Source organism: Mesoplodon mirus, assembly GCF_964341445.2.
Source record: "Mesoplodon mirus genome assembly, chromosome: 10".
Taxonomy (NCBI): Eukaryota; Metazoa; Chordata; class Mammalia; order Artiodactyla; family Ziphiidae; genus Mesoplodon; species Mesoplodon mirus.
In genome coordinates, this window is record NC_138986.1 from 13692582 (window position 1) to 13718394 (window position 25813).

General features: G+C 35.8%; 1 protein-coding gene across 1 annotated transcript; it reads right to left on the reverse strand.

The window, feature by feature from the left end:
• Positions 1-8615: 8615 nt before the first annotated feature.
• MYCT1 (MYC target 1) lies at positions 8616-25031 on the reverse strand. Its single transcript, XM_082633963.1, has 2 exons — positions 24965-25031; positions 8616-11149 (listed from the first exon to the last, which is right to left on the reverse strand). Exons 1-2 carry the CDS (start codon positions 25014-25016, stop codon positions 10638-10640), a joined length of 564 nt encoding a protein of 187 aa, XP_082490089.1. The 5' UTR covers positions 25017-25031; the 3' UTR covers positions 8616-10637.
• Between the last annotated feature and the right edge of the window lie 782 nt (positions 25032-25813).

Sequence of the window (25813 nt, forward strand, 5' to 3'; positions counted from 1 at the left end):
GCCTGGGTATTTCTAAATGCTTAAGAAAAATAAAGTGATGGAATTGGTCATATTGTGATCCCATTCAGCAGCAAGAAATAACTCTAGACTCTTTAAGTCACTAATAAAAATTATCCTCCAGGAAAATTTCAACTTTCAATATTACTAGAGTCATTTATTATGAATTATGCAAAGGTTCTATTAATAAAAACCATTATGCACTGATTTTCAAATACAGGTTCGTTATGTCAAAAATCTTACTTATTTATAATATGTATAACTTTGAAATAAAGAGAAACTTCCCGGTCAGTTCTTTTAACAATGCTAAACATCGTCACCCTTTTAACATTTGACTATGCTCTCTGCCTCCCTTTTATTTTATTTTATATTTTTGGCCACCCTGCATGATGTGTGGAATTCCAGTTCCCCAATCTAGGACTGAACCCAGGCCATGACAGTGAAAGCCCGGAATCCTAACCACTAGGCCACCAGGGAACCCCTCCCCCGCCTTTTAAAAAACTAGATTCCATCCTAATAATTTACACTATTATTTGTATATTTTCTATTCCTACTGAATGCAGTCTTACACTTTTATATGCTTTAAAAACACATATAAATTTCTTTTAAAAAATTTCTTTCAGAAGCATTATCTCATAAGCATTGCCTAATTTTATAATGCATCTGTAGATCAGGGATCTGGCCTATGTTGTTTTATTTTTAAAAACAAATTTCCAGTAAATGCAGTTTTCAGTTTACACTTATGAAGTCAAAATGTCAAGATGACTCAGAAACAATACGTTAAATTGCAAGTGAACTTTACAGATTTGATTTGGTAAAGATAGCACAAGATTCAATGAGACCAGACCCTGCGTCTACAATACGCCTGAGTGAGCATCAGAGAACATTCAGGAAGATAACGTCAAAGGCCAGACCCACACCATTTATGCAAATACTTTGGGGTGGAATTAACCTAATAGAATGAAACATTTTCCTCAAAAAAAAATGTCAGAGCATGTGGGAAATGTTGCTAGAGTGTCTCCTCTGATGAGAATTTCAGTGTGGAAAAAACTATGGAAAAACACACACTTAGAGGTAGAGCCGAGGACAAAAAGTCCCTGCACACAAGTCTCATCACCTATTTCTACCACCTATGGCTGTATTTCCCTCCAGTGAGGTGAATGGAAGTGTCTAAACATAAAGATTGGGACTTCCCTGGTGGCGTAGTGGTTAAGAATCTGCCTGCCAATGCAGGGGACATGGGTAGATCCCACATGCCGTGGAGCAACTAAGCCTGCAAGCCACAACTACTGAAGCCCATGTGCAGAGCCTGTGCTCCACCACAAGAGAAGCCACCGCAACAAGAAGCCTGCGCACCCCAACGAAGAGTAGCCCCTGCAATCCGCAACAAGAGAAAGCCTGAGCAACACTGCCAAAGACCAATGAATAAAATAAATAAATTTTAAAAAAACAAAAACAGAGATTGAAATTATCTCAAGCAACACCTTTGATCTTGATGTTTATCACACATGAGCATCTCTTCACTCCAAGACCTTTGGGGAAGGGATCTGAACTATAAAATTCTACACTTGTCCAGAAGAAATAGGTTAAATGAAACTGTGGAATTAACAGGAGACTTGGAGGCCTGAAAGGCTTGGGAAAATGGTCCAGATTCTGAAACTGAGATACAATGTAGCAGTCTTTTAGCCAACAGTAGGCATTTCACACCCTGTTTTAACTCACAAGAGATTCATGGTGGAGGAGGGCTATGCCATTAAAGTCAGCCAGCTACTCCCAAAGGATGGTTAACTCTCACCTATTATATCATATCATAAGAAAAGCAGAGCCAGGGGGAATCACTACAGTATATCTCTGTTTCTAATTTTTAGAACCTATGCACTTTATGCCAGTAGATTTTTACAGCACGATTGTCTAAATTCCAAGATAAGCCGAAGCACTTCTGGAGTGATGGAATGAGGACCTCTGAAAACTTTCTTCATCATAAAATCAGTGAGGACATTGGCCAAAATTATGAGCTTTTTCGGTACTCTGGAAATTAACCAAAGACTTGCAACAACCCAAGGGGAATTTATTCAAAAAAAACAACACAGTCTTGGTAAGAACAGGGAGCTACGTGGCATTTTTAACTTGCCTGTTCCCAGCTCCTTCTTGCCAGTTCCATCGTAGCTTGAAAATCAGCAGCCTTGCAACCACAGTACCGATGAAAACCAACAGCCTAAGAGTCACTGGAGGAGTCAAAGTAGGTTTTGTCAAAGAAGAAACAGAGCTGGACTGTAAAGTGGTAAGAACAGATTTTATTCAGAAAAACTATGAACATAGGGGAAAAGCGACCTCAGTATAGAGAACTGGGCTCAATTCTGAATATAATAAGGAAAATTCACAATTTACAGTCAGGGAGAAAGGTGGGGGTCAGTGGATGGAAAATTGCTAAGAGGAAACATCACAGTGAAGAGGGGATTCTGGCTAAATTGACCTAACGAGGTTCTTACCAAAGGCAGGCCAGGGTGACCAGACATCACCTGGGGGATGGTAGAGGAGGGGGAACCCAATTAGATGCCAAGAGTGATCAGATATGGAGAATGGAGGAATATGGCTAAACTGACTTCGTAGGTTTCTTGCTAAATTTGAACAATGCAGAGATGAAAATGGAAGCTCAAAAGTCAAAGTCTAGGGCTTCCCTGGTGGCGCAGTGGTTGAGAGTCCACCTGCTGATGCAGGGGACACGGGTTCGAGCCCCAGTCCGGGAAGATCTCACATGCCGCGGAGCGGCTGGGCCCCTAAGCCACTGAGCCTGCGTGTCTGGAGCCTGTGCTCCACAATGGGAGAGGCCACAACAGTGAGAGGCCCGCGTACCGCAAAAAAAAAAAAAAAAAAGTCAAAGTCTAGTTGAGAAGAGAGTTGAGGGGAGCCTGAGTAGAATTTCAGCAAGGACAGAATCTTTGTCAGTTTAGAGTTCCTGTGAAAGCCCCATGCTCACAGAAGAATCACAGTTTGACCTGACTGGCAGCTAGCTCCCTGAAAACCCCATTTATAGGGCATGCCTTCATATTGCCTCATTCAGAGCTCACTCAACTCTAACACTAACTCTAAACCTAACCACTGTCCAGCACTTTGCTTTAATTAGGGACAACTCTGAAGGACCATGCTATATCTCCACAGGACTGGCTGAGACCTCTACTGGAAAAGCCACTCATTTTCCTTCTGCCAAGTCCTGCTTCCCTTGCTCATTTATAGATATTCTTCCTGAGACTGCCCTGCCCACCCCCATCTATATTTTTCACACAAATCACTGTTTCAGCGTCTGTTTCCAAAGATCTCAATTTAAGATGGAAGTATTGTTAGTACCAGAGAGAGAAGGGGTATGTGAAACGAGATCATTAAGAAGGAAAGAGGGAATGAAACTAAAAGCACTAGTGGAATACTGATTGAAAGAGAGGCGTTTTCTCCATCTTGATAAACAAGGTGGTAAGCATAGGGCAGGTGGGACATAGTGGCTGAGAGTTACCATAAGATCGTGTCGAACGGAAGAATAGTTTCCCTAAGAAAATTAAGTAAGCAAAAATGGACAGGTGTGCTAAACCAGCAAATGAAATGCTTGTCCACTACAAGTGGAACTCGGGAGCACAAAATAAATCTCAGAAAAGGCTGGAAACCAGAGAGCTAGGTAACTGGGGAAAGCAGGGAAGATTCTTTCTTTCTCTGTCTTCCCACTCGTCATCTTTCTCTGGCAATCTGCTTCTCTTTCTCTCCTCCTGCTTTGTTTATTCACCCTGGCTAAATTTATACTACCCACTTCATCTTTTATGTCTCTATGGCTTCTGGTTCTAGCTCCTGCCCTTTACTTGTAACTCCTGCTTAATACTTACTTTGTTGTAGGCCACCAGACTTTTCTACCTGAGCATTTGCAGAATGTGACAGTTGTCTGAGATCAGAGATTTTGGGTTATTTTGTGTGGAGTACAGTGAGACCTTTAAATTTGCACTCCTCCCCTCTCTGACTATAAATTCAAATCCAAGCTCATCTCATCAATCAGATGATGACTGAGATCTTCACAAGAAGACAATTCAGTTTTTTTTAAAGGGGCACAATATCTGAGAAAGTACTACACAAAAGAAACTATACAAATGGACAATAAGCACAATAAAAGTTGTTCTGATCTTTAGTCATCAGAAAAATGCAAATTAAGACTATATTGAGGTAACATTATATACCTACTAGAATGGTTAAAACTAAACAAACAAATGAAAACAGAAAATAAGAAGTGTTGATGAGAATATGGAATACATGAAACTCATTTATTGCTAGTGAAAACTGAAAATGGCGCAGCCATTTTGGAAAAGAATTTAGTGGTTTCTTATCAAGTTAAACCTATACTTACTACACAATCTAGCACTGATATTCCTAGGTATTTACCTGATAAAAATCAAAATTAAAAAAAAAAGAAAACTCAAAGTGTAGTTCTTGTGTTAGATTCCTATGGCTGCTGTAAAAAAATTACCACAAATTGGGTAGCTTGCTATAACAGAAATGTATTCTCCCACAGATCAGGAGACCAAAAGTTCGAAATCTTAGCACAAGGTGTTGGCAGGCCTGCTCTTCCTTCGGGAGTTCTCAGGGAGAATCGGTTCCTTGTCTCTTCCATGTGCTGGTGGCTGAGGACATTCCTTGGCTTGTGACAGCATTACCCCAATATTCACAGCCAGCGTCTTCAAATCTCTCTCTGCTCTGTCTTCACATCACCTTCTCTTCCCTGTGTGTCTAATCTCCCTCTGTCTGTCTTCTAAGGACACTAGTGATGGCATTTAGAAGCCACCTGCATAATTCAGGCTAATCTCCCCATCTCAAAATGTTTAGCTTAATCATATCTGTGTAAACACTTTTCCCATAAAAGGTAACATTGATGGGTTCCAGGGATTAGGACCTGATTTTTTTGGAGGCTATTCCTCAGCTTACTATAGATCCATACAAAGATTTGGACACAGATGTTCACAGAAATTTTATTCAGAATAGCCAAAAACTGGGAAAGAAATGCCCCCAACAAATAAAGAAGTCATCATATATGCATTCGGTGGAATATTACTTGTCCGTTAAAAAAATGAATCCTTGAAACATGCAACAACATGGATGAATTTCAAATACTTATCTTGAGGGAAAGAAGCCAGACACAAAATAGCACATATTGTGTGGTTTCATTTGTACAGAACTCCAGGATGAATAAACCTAATCTATAATGATAGGAAGTACATCCATGTTTGCTTCAACCTGGAGGTAGAAAATGAGGATTGACTGGGAAAGGAGTCGAAGAGAACATTTGTGATGATGTAAGTGTTATGTATCTTAAATATGGTGATGGTAACATTGGTGTGTACCTATGTCAAAATAGATCAAATTCAACACTTAAAATGCTCTGCATCTAACTGCATATGAATTAAGTCTCATAAAGTTGGTTTCAAATATAGATTTTAAATAGTAAGATTTATTCATTAAAAAAATTAACCTTCAGAGTTAAAAAAAATCTGATCTCTCACCATCCAAACTCACTTAGAAAAGTTATTTCTAAGTATATATTTTAAAAATATTTTTCTATTTTTATGATATACCTTTATTTTATTTTAATGTTTTAAGTTTTGTATTCATTTTGAACTTATTTTAAGATAAGTGAGAGATTTTTCTCTATGGCCATCCAGTTTTCCCCAAAACATTTGTTAATCAATTTTTTCATTTATTAGAAATTCTACCCTCATCATAACTAATTTTCTATACATACTTTGTTCTATTTCTATGTTTATTCTGTTTCATTGATTTGTACATTATTTTCTTTTGATTTTTTTGTTGAATGACTACTTTAGCTTTAAGAATATTTTGATATCTAATAGGCCAAGTCTCTTCTTATTACTCTTCTTTCTCAGAATTTTGATGACTTGTCTCTTAGGTTTTATTTCCAATATGACTTTCTATCTTCATCTAAGTTAAAAAAAAAAAAAAAAAAAAAACAGATACAAAAACAAAACATAAGCCTTTATGGAAGGATTCTGACTGATTGAATGTATAAATTAATTTAGGTATAAAATATCTTAAAATATTGAGGCAAGGGACGTATACAGCCAGCCTTCAGGAGCTGCAAGGACTAAGAATTTCAAATCCACTGGCAATTCCATTTCTTTTTTCTATTTCTCAATAGAATTAATATACCTAAATTAATTATGTATATCTTCAAATAGTGTATAAATTAATTTAGGCATAAAATATCTTAAAAATTAAGGCATGTCCCCCATATATATTCAAATATGTCTTTATATCCCTCACTGTGTCTGTAGTTTGTTTTATGAAGATGTTTCTGGGGACTCCCCTGGTGGCGCAGTGGCTAAGAATCTGCCTGCCAATGCAGGGGATATGGGTTCAAGCCCTGATCCAAGAAGATCCCACATGCTGCGGAGCAACTAAGCCTGTGAGCCACAACTACTGAGCCCATGTGACACAACTACTGAAGCTCGCACGCCTAGAGCACGTGCTCCACAAGAGAAGCCACCGCAATGACACACTGCAGCGAAGAGTAGCCCCCGCTAGCAGCAACTAGAGAAAGCCCGCACGCAGCAACGAAGACCCAACGCAGCCAAAAAATAAATAAATAAAAGAAATTTATTTTTATTCTTGTGCTTTGCTACTTGCTACCTAAGACTCAAGATAATTTATATCTTCATTGGGATTACGGTCTTTAATATTATAAAGCAATACTCTTTGTTCTATTCACATATTTCATCTTGAATTCAACTTTTTCTGATATTGATAATAGGTATACTTTAGTATATCTTTGCCTATACTTTCAACTTTTCTGAATCACTTCATTTTAGGCAAGACTTACAATTGGCTTGCAGCTGGAATTCTTTTCATCCAATAGAAGCTGTTATTTTGTGTTGTGTTTATCTCACCTGAATTAATTTTGTAAAGAATGTAATTGATTTTATTTGAATTCTGATCTTATGCTTTCACTTTTTAGTTTTCATTATTTCCTCTGTTTTCTACCATTTGCTATATAATCTGTTTTTTGTCTACATGCCTATTTTCCTAAGATAGATACTCTAATTTTACTAGCAATTGCTAATATAATTTCTCATAATATGCTTATGCCCATATTTGGCAATTTAACAGTTTCAGAGATAAAGCAGTATATATTAAATATCTGTTTAGTTAGAAACCTTTTTGGTAAGTTACTTTAGTCTAACCCAATTTGGTTTATAGAAAAATGAGAATTTGCTAGAAAGCTGTTGTGATATTCAGTCGAATCCAAGAAAGATTTCATTAGCCATGCCTTAGGAAGGCAAGGGGTGTATACAGCCAGCTTTCAGGAGCTACAGGGACTAAGAATTTCAAATCCATTGGCAATTCCTTTTTTTTTTTTTCAATTTCTCTCTGTGGATCAGTTTGATCTCTTTCTTACCATGTGGCAGAAAAAACGCTTTTAAATTAAAATTACTTCTTACAGTTTTAAGCATCTGAGAGATATCGGCCTTTCTTGGGATCCCTACCACAATATCCTTTGCAAAGGACAACTGGATTTGCTTGGTCAGATGCCTTTTCCTAGACCAATTTATGAGGTTACATTTGACGCAGTGATTGTTCCTGCCATAATCATGTGGATAGTCAGGGAAAGGAATATGGTTTTCAGACTAGCAGAGGATTTGGCAGACAAAAGAGTGTGTTCTGTACTCTCACACTATGAAAGATAAGCAAACTGTCCATCTTTTGCTCCCGTTACTCAGAAGCTAATTAATTTTCGAAATTTCTGGCTTGATTTTTTTCTTCCTTATCTGTAAATCAGCCACCACTTGCAATAAAACTAGACACTTCTATAGCTCTTCAGTTTTTGCTTGTGATTTTCATGTATTACTAAGGTTCTTTTTCTTAGTTTCAAAAAGTTTATTTCTAGTTTCTTCAAGACATGAATATATTAAGCAAAATTCCAAATGAATAAATGGGACTTTCTACTGATATCAGAGAACAGATTGCCAGACATGGGAGGCAGGGGAAGGGAGGGGAGGTCAAATGGGTGAAGGTCATCAAAAAAGGTATAAACTTCCAGTTCTGAAATAGATAAACCCCGGAGATGTAATGTACAGCATGGTGACTATAGTTAATAATACCATATTGTATATTTAAAAGTTTCTGAGAGTAGATCTTCTAAGTTCTCATCACAAGTAACTATGTGTGGTTATGGATGTTAATTAGATTGGACTGTGGTGATCATTTTGCAATATATATATATATCAAATCTTTATGTTGTACACTTAAAACCAATATAATGTTATATGCCAATTATATCTTAATAAAAAAGTTTATTCTCTAAAAAAGTTAAATAATTTTGGAATTGTTGACCTAGCGAGGTAAGAATCTAATGTTTTTAACAAATAACTTACTTATTTTTACATCTGTATTAATACACTGAAAATTCTTTTTCTTTTATTTGTGATGTTACTCTTTTTCTTTTATACGTTATTAGATAAAGTAAGGTTTGTGTCTCTGGAATAGTTTATAAAGACTTGTCTTAACTGAGTTAAAATACCAAATAAATAGGAAATAGTCACAGGCTATTCAATAAATAAACTCTGAATCAAAATTGACACCAGTTTAATTTTATTCTGTAATCAACTAAATATTTCAAATAAAACAAATACAACTAAAAAAGTCTCCAATTTTTGCTTTAATTTCACATTTCATACATTGCACAATTTTTACAAGATACTCATTTTGATTGTTTCATAACTTGGGGAGAGAGGAGGCAGTAATTCTGCCAGATGGTTAAATACCCAGGGGATTTCTGCTCTCATTTTCCTCATTTGAGAGACATAAAGCAGTTTTTACTCCCAGCATAAATTCTAGACAAAAACCATACACTTTGCTTACTTCTCATGTTAAACATTAAGGATGACTCACAAGCAAAAGATAGACTTGTTACTAAATTAATGATCTCTTAAAACCTTACGTGGCTATAAGGTAACTGCCAAGTTTGTCCAGAAACAACTTACAACAAATTAGTTATCCTGCGAACTTTTTTTTTCTTTTCTTCCTTCCTTCTGTCCTTCCTTCCTTCCCTCCTTCTTTCTTTCTTCTTTCAGGTATATTGCATTAGAGAGCATCTATTTATAGACATTTACTATAGACATCTTTTAGCATAATTGTCCTTGAAGAACAATGGAAAATGTAAGCTAAATAAAAAACAAAGAAAATGCTATACAGAATCTTTTATTAAGTAAAAATTATTCCATTCTTGAGCCATATTCAGACACTATTAGCTGGGACAGCTGCATTGCAGAAACTAAAATGAGAGTACATTTTTCTTCACAGAAAATTCCAATGTTCAGAGAAACAAACAGCAACATAAGCTAAATATTCATTATCAGAAACAAACCACAGGTCTTTTGAGTAATAATCCTGTGAACTCGTGTCCTTAAATGAAAAAGGGCAGCCACAGGCATCTGGCCACTGAAGCTCTCTTCCTTTAGAAGGGTGGCTACCTGTGGAGGTGGACTCCTTAAATAACTATCTGCACCAAGGACCATTTGACATAGTTTAACCTTTGTGCAAAGACTCTTCACAGAAGCTGAAGTTGAAATTCATAGAGAAGCAAATAAAAGATGATGACCAATGAGTCCATCCAGGAAGGAGGATTTTCCATGGTTGTAACACCTATTTGGCTGAAAGACTTTCTCCCCACTAACCCTTCCTTATTTGTCTGTGAAGTTGCAGAAGATCCCTAGATAATGTGCTTTCTCAGTTGCTAGCTTTAAATGTAAGAAATAAAATTTATCCCTTAAAAAAAAGTAAGCTCAGTGTTAAAATTTGTTTTTAGATCAGATGGATTGGATTTGCTGTTGTTGTTTTTATAACAATATAACCACAAGAGTAAAGAAATGTTAAATCACCGTGTGAGTAAAAACAAGGATTTTGCCTCAGTGATGTAGGTAACTATTCTTGGGGAAAGCACAAAAGGGGCCTGGGGGAAAAATAAGAGTCAGAATTATTATAGTATTCTGCAGCACCCACTGAGTTCAGCTTCCTTTGCTTGATTCCCTCACTTCTCATAAATGAGTGGAATCAAGGAACTTTAGAATCTCCTATGTTCTGTCATTTTGTGTCCATATAATCCATCAAAAATCCAAGATGGTAATGTGGTTCACTTGTCTTTCTAAAGAAAATTAAATTAAAATTCCTTAGGATAGAAAATTTTTTCAAAAAAGTTATACACTTTTAAGTGATTTCTTCCCCTTTATAGTCACACTGGACAGCAAATGAGGATTGTAAACCACAAATATCTAAAGTTTTTAGTTTTAGTCTAAAATATATATACTGTATCCAGCTGATTCTTAGGTAAGAATCACTATCTTTAATAATTCTCACATCGAATATAAAATACATAAATATACAACTATTTGGAAAAATATTATTCTTTTGTGAGACAAAGAAAAAAGATGTGTTCAAAGAAAATGTGTTTTACATTGTAATGTCCAACTTGTGTGTGCTTGTTTCAGGTTAGAAACTCATTAGGCATTTGGGCCATGTCCTCAAAATTCTGTTTAGCCTATTTGTGATTTCCTTTCAATAAAAGACAAGAAAAGAGAGAAACAGAAACAAAAGCACCCTACTCAGGAATCTGGGAAAGCCTTTATGATTGACTCATAGGCAGGTGGAGCTGTTGTTGAAAGGCCAATCCGAAGACTGTGATTGGACCAGTGGAAATCAGGACGGCCCAGACTGTGGGAAGTGTTGATGGTGGAGGAGGTATTGGATGAAGGGAAAGTCACCAGCTGACTCTCAGTTTCCACGGGAAGTGGTGGACTTTGCAGAAATGGATGGAAAGTTGAGCCCCTGAAGCTTGATTTTCTTGGAAAGGAATTGGCTTGTTCCAGGGAAGCTTGGCGCTGGAAAGTGAGGCTCGCCAGGCTGAGGTTGCTTCGACGTTCACAGCCACTGTGGCGGTAAAATCCAGTTCTGTTGAGGCCATGGGTGTAAGAAGATCTAGATCTCCGGCTTGAACTCCACTGTGAGATGGGGGCACTGGCTCTTCTTCGAGAGAAACAAACAAACAAAGCCCAAATAAATCCTCCAATTACAAGTACAGTTGCCATGGACACTGTGAAGGACATTATAACACCCTCTGAAACAAAGAAAACAAAGAGGCAATTTGCTTTGTAAATAGGTGTCCAACTAAATACACAGGCAAAATACAAATGGTTACTATGGATTACATGATTAACTTCGATTTTGGATTTGGGAAATAGAAGATGGTACTAGGTGGATATGAATAAATGAAGTTGATATGCTTCCGTTTATCAAAGCAAAAGAATAAAGGATACAAAATGAGATTTTTTAAACTGTAACATTCCATATTGCTTATGCTATTTTATTATCTTTAAAATATTAGTAATTAAAAAGTCTCATTTTTTAAAAAAAGCTGTTCTTTAGCTTATAAATTTTATGGAGTTGCAAATATAGTCCAGAGATTATTTCCCTTAGAGTTACAGTAGCAACTAATGTGCCAAAAATTGATAAAAAATTTCATAGTCACATTGACTTTGCCTTTTCCTCTGTCTGCTTTCATCAGCCCCACCAATGTCTTCCACCTGCAGGCTGCATGATGCCTCACTTCCTGTTCTCATTCTGAGACAGGAAGTGCTGGGCTAGAACCACCTGGGGGGCTGACTGATTTATGTCATATTTCCAGAACTCCTGGACTGTCACCTATATCTTTGACTCATTGATGACATGACCTATGCAGACTACTGAGCTCTTTCTTGGTTCCCAACCTGGTTCATGCTGTTATCATGCCCTTGTGATCATGAAATTCCTGTCCCCTGAATCCCCATGGAATCTCTGCTATAACGCCAGTATCCTCCAACTCACAGAACTTGTATTTGTCCAGATTTCCTGTTGCAAGGAGGGGAAAATACCATTCCCAAATGGAAATTCTACCTTATCGCTTCTTCTTGTGAACTAAAAACATATTCTTGAATAAAACTGGGTAGCAGAGACCCTGCATTGAATCGAAAGACATGCTGGATATTAGAAGACCCTTCTGGCCTTATCACCCACCACACTTACTGACCCTCTACCCCATGATCTAACCCACAAGCCATGTTGATTTTCCCACTATCCCAAAGCCTGTCTTTCTCTCTCAAATTCTGTGCATTTCAACCTATTTTTTCCTGATACCTGGATATAATTTTAAAATTTTTGTTTGGAAAACTCAGTATGCATTGAATTTTAAATACAGTCAACCCAACAACTGAGTGTGGTCCATGAAAGAAGACCAACAGAAAATCCATCAAGCTGACCCCAGCCCAAGTTGCCAGCCACAGAATTGTGAGCTAAGTAAATGGCTGCTTTAAGTCACTATGTTTTGGGGTGGATTGTTACACAGCAAAAGATAACTGATTTAGGGTGCCAAACTCAGCTCTATTCCTAACATACTGTGTGATTTTTATAAAATTTATTTAGACTCACTTATTTAATTACTTTCTTCAAATGAAGGGCTTAGATTTTATGATTGCCAAAGTTCTCTCTATTTTATTGTTGTAATCTATGATGGTATACACAAAATCTATGATGCAGAAATAACAAAACAAACCAATATTAACAAATACAAAAAATAATCATTGCTCCTTAATTTTTGGATATATTTTAGTGTCTTTCCACCTTATATTGTCACATTTATCTCCTGTGGTAAGACTATATTTGTTATGTCCTATTTTCACAATTATCACAAATGCTTATATCAAAATCCTCTAAAACAACTATTTATGTCAAATCTAAGCCATAAATTCTTTATACTAAGAAGATGATTTCTGAAATACAAGATGATTTATGACAGATCTTCTAGACCCAGTATTGTTCTTCAAAAATGTCTGTCATCAATATAATATTGTCATAGCCTTAAAGTGCAGTCTGTTGAGACTGGAATTTCATAGAGTTAGGCTTTCTCTGGAAAAAGCAACAAACACAGTCAGAACCTAAAATTAGCCTTATTGATAATACAGTAAAATTCCACATTAACTTGTACTTATCAGTGCCCCAAAATTTGGAACCTAAAAAAGGGATTATAGAAAATCTGGTCTGCCAAGGCAGTGAAACCATGTAAACCAGAATTTTCCAAAGTTTCTTCTACAAAACAATAGAGAAAAACAAGATGACCAAATAAAAATATACAAAACCATGCCTTCAGCATAATTAGAAAACAGAAAAAAAATTCAAACTTCAATTTACCTAAAAAATAAATAGTGGGGGACTTCCCTGGTGGCACAGTGGTTAAGAATCTGCCTGCCAATGCAGGAGACACAGTTTCGAGCCCTGGTCCGGGAAGATCCTACATGCCTTGGAGCAACTAAGCCCGTGTGCCACAACTGCTGAACCTGCATTCTAGAACCTGCGAACCACAACTACTGAAGCCTGTGCACCTAGAGCCCGTGCTCCGCAACAAGAGAAGCCACCGCAATGAGAAGCCCGCGCACCGCAAGAAGAGTAGCCCCCGCTCTCCACAACTAGTGAAAGTCCGTGGACAGCAACGAAGACCCAATGCAGCCAAAAATTAATTAATTAATTAATTAAAAAAATAAAATAAGCAATGGAAAATAGAAACCAGTAAATTAAAAATAAATGATGGAAAGAAGAAACCAGTAAATTATCTCCCATACTTCTACCATAAGCTATCATGGAGAAGAAGGGCAATTCTGGAAATACTGTAAAAATACAAAAAGGTGAACTGGTCCATGAACACGCTGACTATAGGAAACAGACTTACAAGTGAATATAGGTATGGGAAGAGGCAGTGTTGGAAAGTAATCGTCCTGTAGGGAAGAAAAGAATCCAAGAACAAAAGATCACATATTTTATATTCTATTTACATGAAATGTCCAGAACACACAAACTGTATAGACGGAGAGTAGCTTAGTGATGGTCTAGGGCAAGGGGGTGAGATGGAAGGGAATGGGAGGGACCTCTAATGGGGACAGGTTTCTTTTTGAAGGACAAAATGTTCTTAAATCAGATTGTGGTGGTGGTCACACAACTCTGTAACTATTAAAAAAAACATTTAATTGTATACTTTAAGTGGGTGAATTACATAGTCTGTGAAATATAGCTCATTAAAGCTGTTTAAAAATAGAAACAAAGAAAAGGATAGGTGCTTTTGGGGAACCACACAATGAAGGAGAAAAGAGGCAAGATTGAGGGGAAACTTGGGGATCCTTCAAAACAAAAGAAAATTTAAAACAAAGGACATACAATCCCTCACCACCTTCACCTTCTAAAAATAAAAATCAACCAAACACACACATACACAAGCACACACACACACACAGTCAACCAGTAAAAAAAACACATTTTGCTACACTGAGGAAAGGATGAATCTAGAATGACTCCTAGATTCTGGCGTGGGCAGGTGAGGGTGGATAGGTGGATACTAGTATCATTCATCCAAACAGGGAAGAAATGTGAGAATGTAGAACTGGGGCTGAAGCTGATATTAGGAAGATGTTGAATTTGTGTGTCCCTGGGATATATATTTGGAATTCAGGGTTAAATAAATATGGAGCTTAAAGAGAAGCAAAACTGGGAATCTTCATGCTACAAGAGTTCAACTATCCATGGAAAGCACTTCTACTAAAGGAAAGGAATATGTTTATAGAAGCGAGTTGAGAACAAACTTCCAGGAAAACCAGAATTTAACCGGTGGTGGAAGTCAACACCAGGGAAACAAAGAAGGGCTAATTAGGGTAGTCCACGGAGACAAGAGAGATTACTGGCTCTGAATCAAAGTGAGGAGAGAATTTTAGGTAGTACTGATTAGCAACCAGATGCCCCAGAGATATTTACTATTCGTTAACACATGAAGCACCCACTAGATACCAAGTACTGCTAAGTACAGAGAGAGCAGGGAAGAAAATAAAGTCTCAGCCCTAGTAGAGTTAACATTCTAGAAGACTTAAAATAAGAAAAATGTCCTTTAGATGTGGCAATGAGTGGGTCATTGGCCATTTTACCTGCAACAAGTTGGGGGGTCAGATGATGGAAGACCATGAGTACTTATCCAAGAAGTTCAACCTCTCCACTGTGGACAAAGAAGAAGCTTGAGCAAAATTACCCATTAAGAAGGATGAAGATGGAGCAGGTAGTGATATCTGTGGTAGACTGAAAGTAGAGAAACAGGGAGGATAGTGAAGCAATGATTCAAACATGCAGTAATAATGGCTTAATCTGGGAAGTTGTAGTAAGAATAGGAAAAAACCTGGTCATGAGAGACCCAAAGTGAAAAGAATGTAAAAATTATTCCAAAGAATCATAACCCTTAATGTCCTAGAAATAAGACATTGAGGGGGGTAATGGTGATAAACTGAGGCTTAGATGCTCTTGCTCCCATGATATAAATGATAATGTTATTTTCTAGCAGTAATTTAATAATCAGATTAAATTTTGTTTTAGAAATTTTAGCATCTGCTCACTTTATTATACTTACTTCTCTTTGCCATTTTATGCCATAATAGTTTATCAGAGAATAGATTTGCTGGATCAAATTTTAATTATTAGTATAATCATTATAAAGTTCCTTTAAGTTTTGTGTTGCTATAATGGCTACCTAAATTCTGGATTTCACTGAAAAAACTGTTTCAGTTGCTCTTAGAAAAGAGCTAAATAAAAATCATGAGCTACTCAAATACTTCATAAAACCCAGTCCTCTGTCTTCTTTCCAAATAAGTACATGAGTCCAGGCATTTTGCTAAATTTGGTTCTTTGGTTAAGAAAAATACCTAATTTTACCTTATTTCAGAGAGTTTTGGGCAATCTTTGTTTTTGTGTGGCATATTGCACATAATTTGAATAATTTATTATTGTATATTGTCATCAGTTTTCCCTGAGTTTATTCATTAGTTTATACTCCAGAGATTCCATGAGTTGATTACCGTGAGAAACACTTTAATCAAAGAATATGAGTAAACTCACTCAGATATTCTGTCTTCCTTTTAGAATAGATGAATGAAAGATATATTATGATCCATCTTAATGTTATTATATCTTTGAGTAGGAAAATAATGCATTGGGTAGACACTTCGTTGGTAAACTCTAAGCTCCTTTTAAATTTGAACTTCTATTATTCCAAGCTAGAAAGGTTTCACTAAAACTGTGATTAAGAAAATTTTGATGTTTGGAGGAATATGGTTTATAAAATGTAAACCTTTTTTTATTTTATTATTGTGGTAAACAGTAATATGCATTTCTAATTTGATTAATTTTATTTATAGGTCTCGGCCACTATTTTAAGTGTACTATATCACTTAACTGTCAAACAACCCAATTAAGGAAATGCTTTATTTCTTTGGTGTGTTCTAAGAAAATATTAATCTAAAATGAAAGTGAAAATACATAAAAATTGTATCAATTTAATACCAGATTTAGTAGCCTGTTACGGACAGAGATACTTGGGGAAAATATGGTAAGGCACTATTATGTATTCTACACTTATACTTCCCTAAATCAACAGTCTCCACCGGAGAAGTTTCAATATCAACAACTTCAGATATAGAATCAGAGATACAAGGTTTCAATTAAAACAAACTCTTATAAATGTTTCAGATCACACTCCTAATTTTATTTTTTATTTCTTACTTTTTTTTTTGGCTGCACTGAATGGTGGGCAGGATATCAGTTCCCCCACCAGGGATTGAACCCGTGCCCCCTGCAGTGGAAGCGTGGGGTCTTAACCACTGGACTGCCAGGGAAGTCCCACAATCTCCTAATTTTATTGATATTGAAACAGAGTCTAAGGTTTATGTTGTAGAACTAACACAATTTATTTTAATAATTGAATATTGACAACTAGCACTGGTCAGGGGGGCTTTCACTCAGGTATGACATAAAGTGAAAAGACAAATACTCAAGTTTGCAAAGTACATGTCCTTGCTCTTATGTATAAACCAATGTAACCACCAGGGTCTGATGGAAGATTCTAAATATCTCAGGATATAAGCAGGTATAACAGATAAGATTAAAGAGACATATTTACTTTATTTCGACTATTTTGATTTAAAGTTTACAAGCGTTCCTATACATGGTCTCAGTGTATATGCCCTTTGAGCCTCTCTACCACGGTCTCTTCTGACAAACAAAATATTCCAAAAGGTTAATCTATAGAGAAAAGCGGCATAAGGTTCATTTCAAGAAAAAAAAAGAAAATAGAAACTTTTAAAATGTAGAATCAAGGGGAAATAATTTTACTTCATGTAATTACAATATAATGCAACTAAAAAGACCAAATGATTGCCTTAGAAAAGGTAGATCTCCCTTTAAAGGAAAAAAGGAACAAACTCTAACATTAGCTGGGCATAGCATATAAATTAAGTGTTGTTATCCTATTTTGTAACGTGTGTCTATAGAACTACCAAGAGGCTGGCACATAAGTCCTCAATAAATGACAGCTATGATTACTAATGGTTGTATAACTTTCCCAAGTCATTTGATCCTTCCTGGCCTAATGATAATGGTCACTATAGTCCCTTCCAATTCTAAGGTTCTAATATTGAATCTGGTTTTCAATAAATCTTACCCATACCTAGAATTCTGTCCATTAGTGTCAAAATTTAGTAGAGGTCACCATCTAGTGGCCTTGAGTTGAATCGTTCTGATATCTGAAAAGTGATTTTATCTTTGACAACAGAACATTGATCAATTCACAAAATCTTTTCCAATTGTAAGAATCATTAAGCTTAGCTACCACTGAAGTAGGCTATGCTGTTCTTGGTACCTTAGAGTATATAGGAGGATGGTTCAGACAATAAGACTTCAGCAAAAATCGTTTTTAGGAAGAATTATATTTAAGCTTCAGAAAACTTTTAATTACAATAATTTAAACAAAGAATAAGTATTTCCTATGTGTATCTCATCTCCCAGAAAATCCTATTGGGTCTGTTTTCAGAATATATCCACAATTCAACTTCTCATTATCTACTTTGCTACCTCCTTGATTCAAGTCAGCATCATCTGTGACCTGGACTATTACTATAGCCTTCTATCTGGCTCCTGCTTCTCTCCTTGCTCAATTCTCAATATAGTAGCCAGAGTGAACCTTTGAAAGTATTAGTCAAATCACATCACTTTTCTGTTCTAAACCCTTCATTTCTCCCAGAGTAAATGTAAACTCTCCCAAATGGCCTTAAAGCTCCAATTTGACCTGTTCTCAATTATCTGTGCTCATCACTACTCTTCCCCTGGTTCATTCAGCTCCATCCACACTACCGTTTGCCATTTCTTAAACACATCAGCTGTGCTCCCAATTTAGGGCCTTGTGCTTGTGGTAACCTATTCCTGAAACTCTTTTATCAGCCATCTGATAGGGTGACTTCAGGTCTTTGCTCACATGTCACCTTCTCATTGAGGCTTACCCTGACTGCCCTATCTAAATTTTATCCTGTCCCACTTCTGATGCCTAACTGCCACCCTTGATTTTCTTTTTTCTCTCTGGATTACTGGAAACTAGACTCAATTATAAGACAAGTAAGGAAAAATCTGGGAGATTTGGAAATAGTTTTGACCAAAGTTACAAGGCATAAGTCATACTCTGAATATAATTAGTCAACAGTATTGTTAGAGTAGAAGGTAAGTTAAATTATGTTCAGAAGGAACAAGGTAGACCATCACTTTCTGTGTGTGACAAAAATGTATCAAACCACTGGGACCAATTATAAAATACAGATCCAAAATATGTTTTTAAATCTGGTTGAAGCCATCAGAGACCCTGAGGGAGCAAATTCTAAGAGAAAAGAAAATCTCTCCTACAGTAATCTGTAAAGAGAGGCAAAAGAGGCAAAAAACCTGAGTAGAACTCTGTGCAATCTCAGTAGGCTTAGAAAACAAAGACTGGATTTCAGGGGATACCAAGGAGGATAGACTCTGGGAAATATTCTAGACTCTGAGTTGGGCTTCCAAAGAGCTATTCCCTATGAGTAATAGCAAATAGGAAAAAAAGTAGACCTCACAAAGATAGAAACACAGTTGACCCTTGAACAACACAGGTTTGAACTGCACAGGTCCACTTATACATAGATATTTTAATAAATACATATTAGTGGTTTCCTCTGGGGATGATGTAGACAGGGATTGACTAGGAAGTGTCATTAGGGAACTTTTGGGCTGGAGATAATGTTCTGTATCTTGATCGGGGTTTGGGTTACTCAGGTGTGTATGTATTTGTCAAAATTCAGCAAATGTTCAGTTATGATCTGTGCACTTCATTTTTGATCATTTTACACATTTTATTGTATGTACGTTTGACCTTAAAAAGAAAAAAAAACTTAAAATTTTGAATTCCTGTTAATAATATACATGCTGAATTAATTAGGGGGAAGTGTACTGATATCTGCAATTTATTTGGAAATATAAACTAATAGATTAGTAGATAGAATGAATATTATAAAAATGTTAATAGTAGAATCCAGGCAGTAGGTATATGGATATTCCCTGTAAAATTCTTCAAATTTTTCTGTATATTTGAACACTTTCATAATAAATTTTAGAAAAACATATGAGAGAAGACCATGAACAACTTTAAATTAACACATTTAGAAATTTACTTCAAACGGACAAATTCCTAGAAAATACAATTCCTGCCCTAAAGCAATCAAAGAAGCAGTAGAGTAGTCCAATATTGTTAAACAAATTGACATTTCATTTAAAACCTTCCTATTAAAAATACTACCGATAATTACACTGGTGAATTTTTTCAAACATTTAAACAATAAACAATGCCACTCTTACACAAATGTTTCCAGATAATAGAAAACAATTCCTACCCTGTTTTAGGAAACCTGCATAACATTGATACCAAAACCTGACAAGGCTATTATAAGAAAAGCCTACTATAGGCAAGTTTCTCTCATTAATGTAGATGCAGAAGTTCTAAAGTCAGGAACCTATCAAAAAATACATTCTTCTAGGTTCTGCTCCATACCTACTGAATCATAGTCTCTGAGCATGGAGTTCAGTGAGAGATGAATCTTCAAACTTCTCTCTATGGAACTGAGAAACAGCAGTTTTAAAGAAAAGCATTTGTTATTCAAACTTCCTAGGTAACTGATATAAAGGAAGTAATTAGAAGGTTGTTAATATGAAATGTCCAAGAGTTTTTAAAATGGAAATTAAAGATATGAATTTGAAATATAATCAGTATTTGTTTACTATTTGGGAAGAGGGAATATAAAGAACATCTTTGGGGTGCATGCCCAGCAAAGCTTTCTCCCTCCCCAACCTCTCTGGAAACAACCTACTCCCATATGCTGAGGTAGATCTCTAAGTGACATATTTTTCCCCAAGTTAAGGAATAAAATTTTCAGCTATTAACCAAGGTTTTCTGCCCTTGACTGCACTTGATTGCCCAACAAATCAACTAACAATCCTCCATTTCAATTATCTGGTAGAGGATTAGGGCTGTTATCAAGGATACCCAGAATAAAGAAAAAGTTATGTTTAGAATTGGTAATAGGATTATTAAGTACATAGAATAGATGATAGTCTTGAAAACCAATTGTTTTACTGCAATCACTAGACAATGTGAGACAGAGAAAAGTGTTTGGGTTTTTTTGTTTGTTTGTTGCAGTTTCAAAATGCTAAGAGCCTAAAGGACTTAAGACCATACCTTTTTACTATAATGAACTGTATTGGGAAAAATAAACCACGGCCTACGAGTCATATCCTTGTCAGTTTGGGCTGCCCTTTAAATACCATAGACTGGGTAGCTTAAACAACAGATGTTTATTTCTCACAGTTCTGGGGTCTAGGAAATCCAAGATCCAGGTGCCAGCATGATCAGGTTCTGGAGAGAGCCCACGTCCTTACCTCAGTGCATACACGCAGACAGAGAGAGAAAGAGCACTATCTCTTCCTCTTCTTTTAAGGCCATTAACCCCATCGTGGCATCCCCACCCTCTAATTTAACCCAAATTACACCCAAAGGTCTTATTTCCAGATAACACTGCATTGGGGGTTAAAGCTTCAACATACGAACGGTGGAGGAGACATAAACATTCAATCCATAACAAGTAAACTTTCAGAAGCAGTGTAAAGAGGAGATGTTTAGGAGAGAGAAGAAGGGCTATAGACTATGTGACCAGTAAGAGTCCTGGAGAAGGGGTCATCACTCCATCTCTGCCTGTGATGAGCTACAGATTGATTTAGGGAATGCCAGAGAAATTGGTATCCATTCTCAGCTTCTTAGAGGGATCCAGATGAGAAAGATGACAATCCCCTCTGAGAAACTCTGGGTCCCTGAAAAGCAGAGGAGGAATGAGGAAGTGTGGACATTTGTATATCCAGGTCTAGGGGTCTGATATACAGTCCAAATTCCCACAGCTCCAGGGTTATGCGAGAACATTCAACATTGTTCTGCGCCACTGAGACAGAAGGAAAAGTACATGAATAAGAGCCAGTAGACCAGAAAGGAAAAATCATGACATTAGCAAATGTTGCACAGACCGTACGAGTCAAATTTTATGGTAAGAGCCCTCAGCAGCAGAGGTAAGAAAAAAGGGCAATTCCCCTAAAGCAGATGAGAAATACACATCAGTAGTCAGCAGAGACCAGAACTTGATCAAGAAACAATGGCCCTCTCCTTCCAATAACCTTGATAGTGTATAGCTACCACCACTGTCCCTTTCCAACTTTAGAGAAAAGTCCTAAGGAAGAGGAAAGTGGGGAGACTTGAAGTAAGTAAATTGAAAATAATTATGTTACATCAGGTCAAACTTTTACAGTGACTTTCAAAACTACACAAATCTTTCTCAAGTCATTCACACTTCTCCACAAATACGTCTTGTGTGTTTTTACTTCTGCATATTTGCTGATAACACTTCTGAACTCCCTGAAATTTCCAACTATGCCTTATTTATCGCACTAGCACTTGACACATTGACTAATATATAAGGAGTGGTCAGTCAGTTCTTCTGAGTAAACTAATGAACTGGATAGATAAACGGATGAAAGGATGAGTTAATAAATTAATGTAGGAAAAATGAATGACTACAATGTTCTTCCTACAATTGTTTCCCTATTTGAAACTCATCTGATTTATAGGAACAGATAAAGCCTCATTTTTTTTCCTAAGGAGGATTTAGGGACCATTTCTGCCATATTTGTCTTTCTAACTCATAACAATCATTGCCATTTTAATGTACATTATCTTGCATTATTCCATGACAGTATAGGCATATATTTGCATATTTATGGACACATAACCTCCTCCAAGAGTGTAATCTTCTTGAGGACAGACATTATAGTTTTGATGAGGATTCAATGAGGTGAATAAATGCAAGTTCCTAAACCAATAAATTCCCCAATTTTTCACAATGCTAGCCAAAAGGGAAAAACACAAGTGGTAAGGCAAGAAGTATAACCAAATAGTTTTCTTTAAGACTCTGAATACAAAAATTAACCAAGTTTAACAACACTTGTCTATTTCATTAAAGCAGAGTGCAGCAAAATTTCACAGGTTATGTTTCCTGCTGCTTTCATGGGGGATGTTTGTAGGGAAGGGAACTGCATCAAAGAAAACAAAAGTGAGAAATGCAAGGTGGTGGTCTTCAGCTGTGTTTTCACTCTCAGGCCAACTTTATTGCCCACCTTTGCACTAATTACTGTAATGTTTGCACAACATTTAATAAGTTTTAATGGGTGATCACCAAAAAAATTCAAGCTATCACTATTGGTAATGACCCGGTATCATTATCTTATTTTTCAACATTCATTAAAGTAAATCAGGAAAATTATATTTGGAAAACAACTTTTATGCAGCCTAAGTTTGGGAAATTCATATGGTTAAATGTACAAGTTTTGCTTTTCTAAACTGTTCTTTCTCTATTCTCTGAATTCAAAGTGTCAAGCAGACAATTGATTTTGGAAGCAATAGGCAATGTATTGCACTGTACTTTATAAGATTTTCAAATAATATTTTTGCAGAGACAGTGATGTAGATATCAATTTAGATACAAAAAGGAAATAAAAATTTACAAGATCAACATTTATATTTTAGGAAATTTTTACATTTCATATATTCACATTTACATTTTTGCATTTTACACTTGATATTTTCTTGAACCCCAGAAGAATTAATGTGATCTTTTATATATTTTCCCCATATCATCAAACGCTATAACATTATATCTACTCAACGTATTTGTTTGGCTTTGTTAATGCTTATCAAGGTAACACTCCCCTTCCTGGTTTTCATTATTTCCATCTATTTTCTGTTGTATTCACAAAGTAAGATAAAGAAAGACTAGGAACTATCTTTGGAACAATAAGTTTGAATTCTTTCTTAAGCATAGATTTCTATATTAAAAAAAATTTTCAGGATTGGTAAATAGACTCCAATTAAACATTCTGTTTTTAATTGAGGTTTATTTTATGATTATTATCCATGTTTTAATCAGTAGATAATGATTTTTTTTCCTTAAGTCTTTAAGTAAACCTGAAATTTAACTTTGAATGGCCTGAAAAATATTGATTTGGCTTTTGCAGATTATTTTTTGCAGTAAGAATTACTTTACTTTTGAATAATCTATATAGTTATTTATTTTTACAATGATGAATTTAGGGTAAACACACTCTAGCTATTTTTTAGCGTGTGTTTAGCACATTCACTTTCTCTGTGAAGAAGGACAGCAAACTGTATTGTAAGAAACCTATATAAGTAAGACTCCCACAATTCAAAGATTTGTCTATTGGTTTCTACATAGAATAACTTATTACCAAAGCCTTTCTTTACAATATGCAAGTATAATTTACTTTCTTTTTCTTAATTTTTTAATAATTACATTATGATGTTTATTAATATCCCTCATTTTGAGACTTGAAACAAACATAAATGTTGATGGTAAAAAGGAATTAATTAATTCCTTCCATGCAGATTTCTGCGATGGTGGGCGACCAGGTAGGTTGTTCAGAGCAGGCAGCATCACTGCTCATTTTTCACCAGATAGTTCCCAAAACGTACCTTGGAATCACAACGAAAAGTCTGAAATAGTTCTCTGTGAAGATGAAACATTTGTCCTGGACCAATAAATAGGGCTATCGATCTCTTCATAAATTCCTCTATCCCCTTTAAAGTTTTTTTTCTGGATTTAACTCCACTTGCCCCCTTTATTTTTAAAATTTCCCTGAACCCAAGCATCCATCTCAATTTCATGTCTCATGTCTCAGTCCTTCCTCCCTGTGTCTCCAGCCTTGAAAGACTCGTGGTTTTGACCTCAGCTCCATCCTGCTGCTGCTAACTGACTAGAGGCTGTGTCTGAACCCAGCCAAAAGCTACTGTTGTAATGTTCCTTTTTTCCCCTTGATAGGCTTTCTTTATAATGTTATTTGTGGTATTATTTCCACTTGTTCTATTACAGTTTTTTCATCTAATTTCATAATATGATTTCTTATTTAATCATGTCATCACACTCCTTCAGTACAGATTTATTATTTAGATTCACTTTGGAAATTAAAGGATATAACATTGACAAAGTAAGTTAAAATAATCTCTATAGAAATTCTCAGTTTCATTAATCAAGGTACATAATCTATATAACTGTAAGACAAATAAAACTTAACTTTCCAACAAATCGATTATCAACTGCCAAACAGCAATGACTTACAAATTTTTTCTGTTTTATTCTTATTGTTTTCTAATTAGCATTTCCTATTATTTTCTCATTATTTTGTAACACAAGCCATAATCTATATGTGTTGCCCAGATTCTCCTTGAATGACTTCATAGCCCACTTTAGGGACATTTTATATGAACAAATTTTTTGTAATAAATCTATGAAAACTTTAGGTAATCAATTTACCATAAACAAAATGGCTCAGAGATTTCCAATGTTTCAATAACTTTTAGGCAGTACATTTCTCTGTATCCTAATTTTAAATTAAAAACAGTTAAAGAAAATCTTACCCCAAAAGTTTTCTGGCCATGGACTCCCTAAACTTGTTGTGTTATTAGCCATAATATCCACAAGGAAGAGAAGAGCGAGAAGAAAAACCAGTATGTCCAAAAGAAGCACTTTGATTTTATGTCTTTGTGGTTCAGCAAGAGAAAAATAATTTTCACACAACCCCTCATATACCTGTGTTTGCATAAAAGGAAATAAGTATATCATGTTTCCTGCTTTTATACTCGAATTAGCAACTGTTTTTCTTATCTTGGAATTCCACACGGTTCCTGAGACACAAAACAATTTCCTTCTCGTCATTTCCTCAGCTGAATTGCTAAGTACCCTCCTTTCCACCATCTCCAAACTGCTTTGGGGATAAGAGGCTCTTTTTCTTGTTCTTTCTTCTTCTCCTACCGATACAGAGGAAGATTCCAAACTCTCAGCTACAGCTGAGATATAATCTAATTGGGGTTAAACTTACATCGGATAAAGAAATAGACTGCTTTCCAATGTTTGAAAGCTATACTTATGTCGTAAGTTGGGGGGGTGAAACTCTTCGGAAATCCATATTCTGTTCCAGTACAATTAATTTTATCTAATACTTATTCTATAACTCAGTTATTTACTAAAATTCTTAATGTCTCTTGCTCTATTTGGGATATTGATTTTGAAAAGTCATTTCTTTATTTCATAAATACCTCTAAAATGTAATTTATATTTAATTTTTTATGAAAATTGGTAGGTAAATATGAGAAAAAATGTTTCCACACTGAAGGGCCCTACTTAAAGCCAATTAGGGGCAACCTAAATGCAAACATTCAATTAGAACAGAATGGTAAGCCCTATAGTAAGCAGTACAATGATAACAG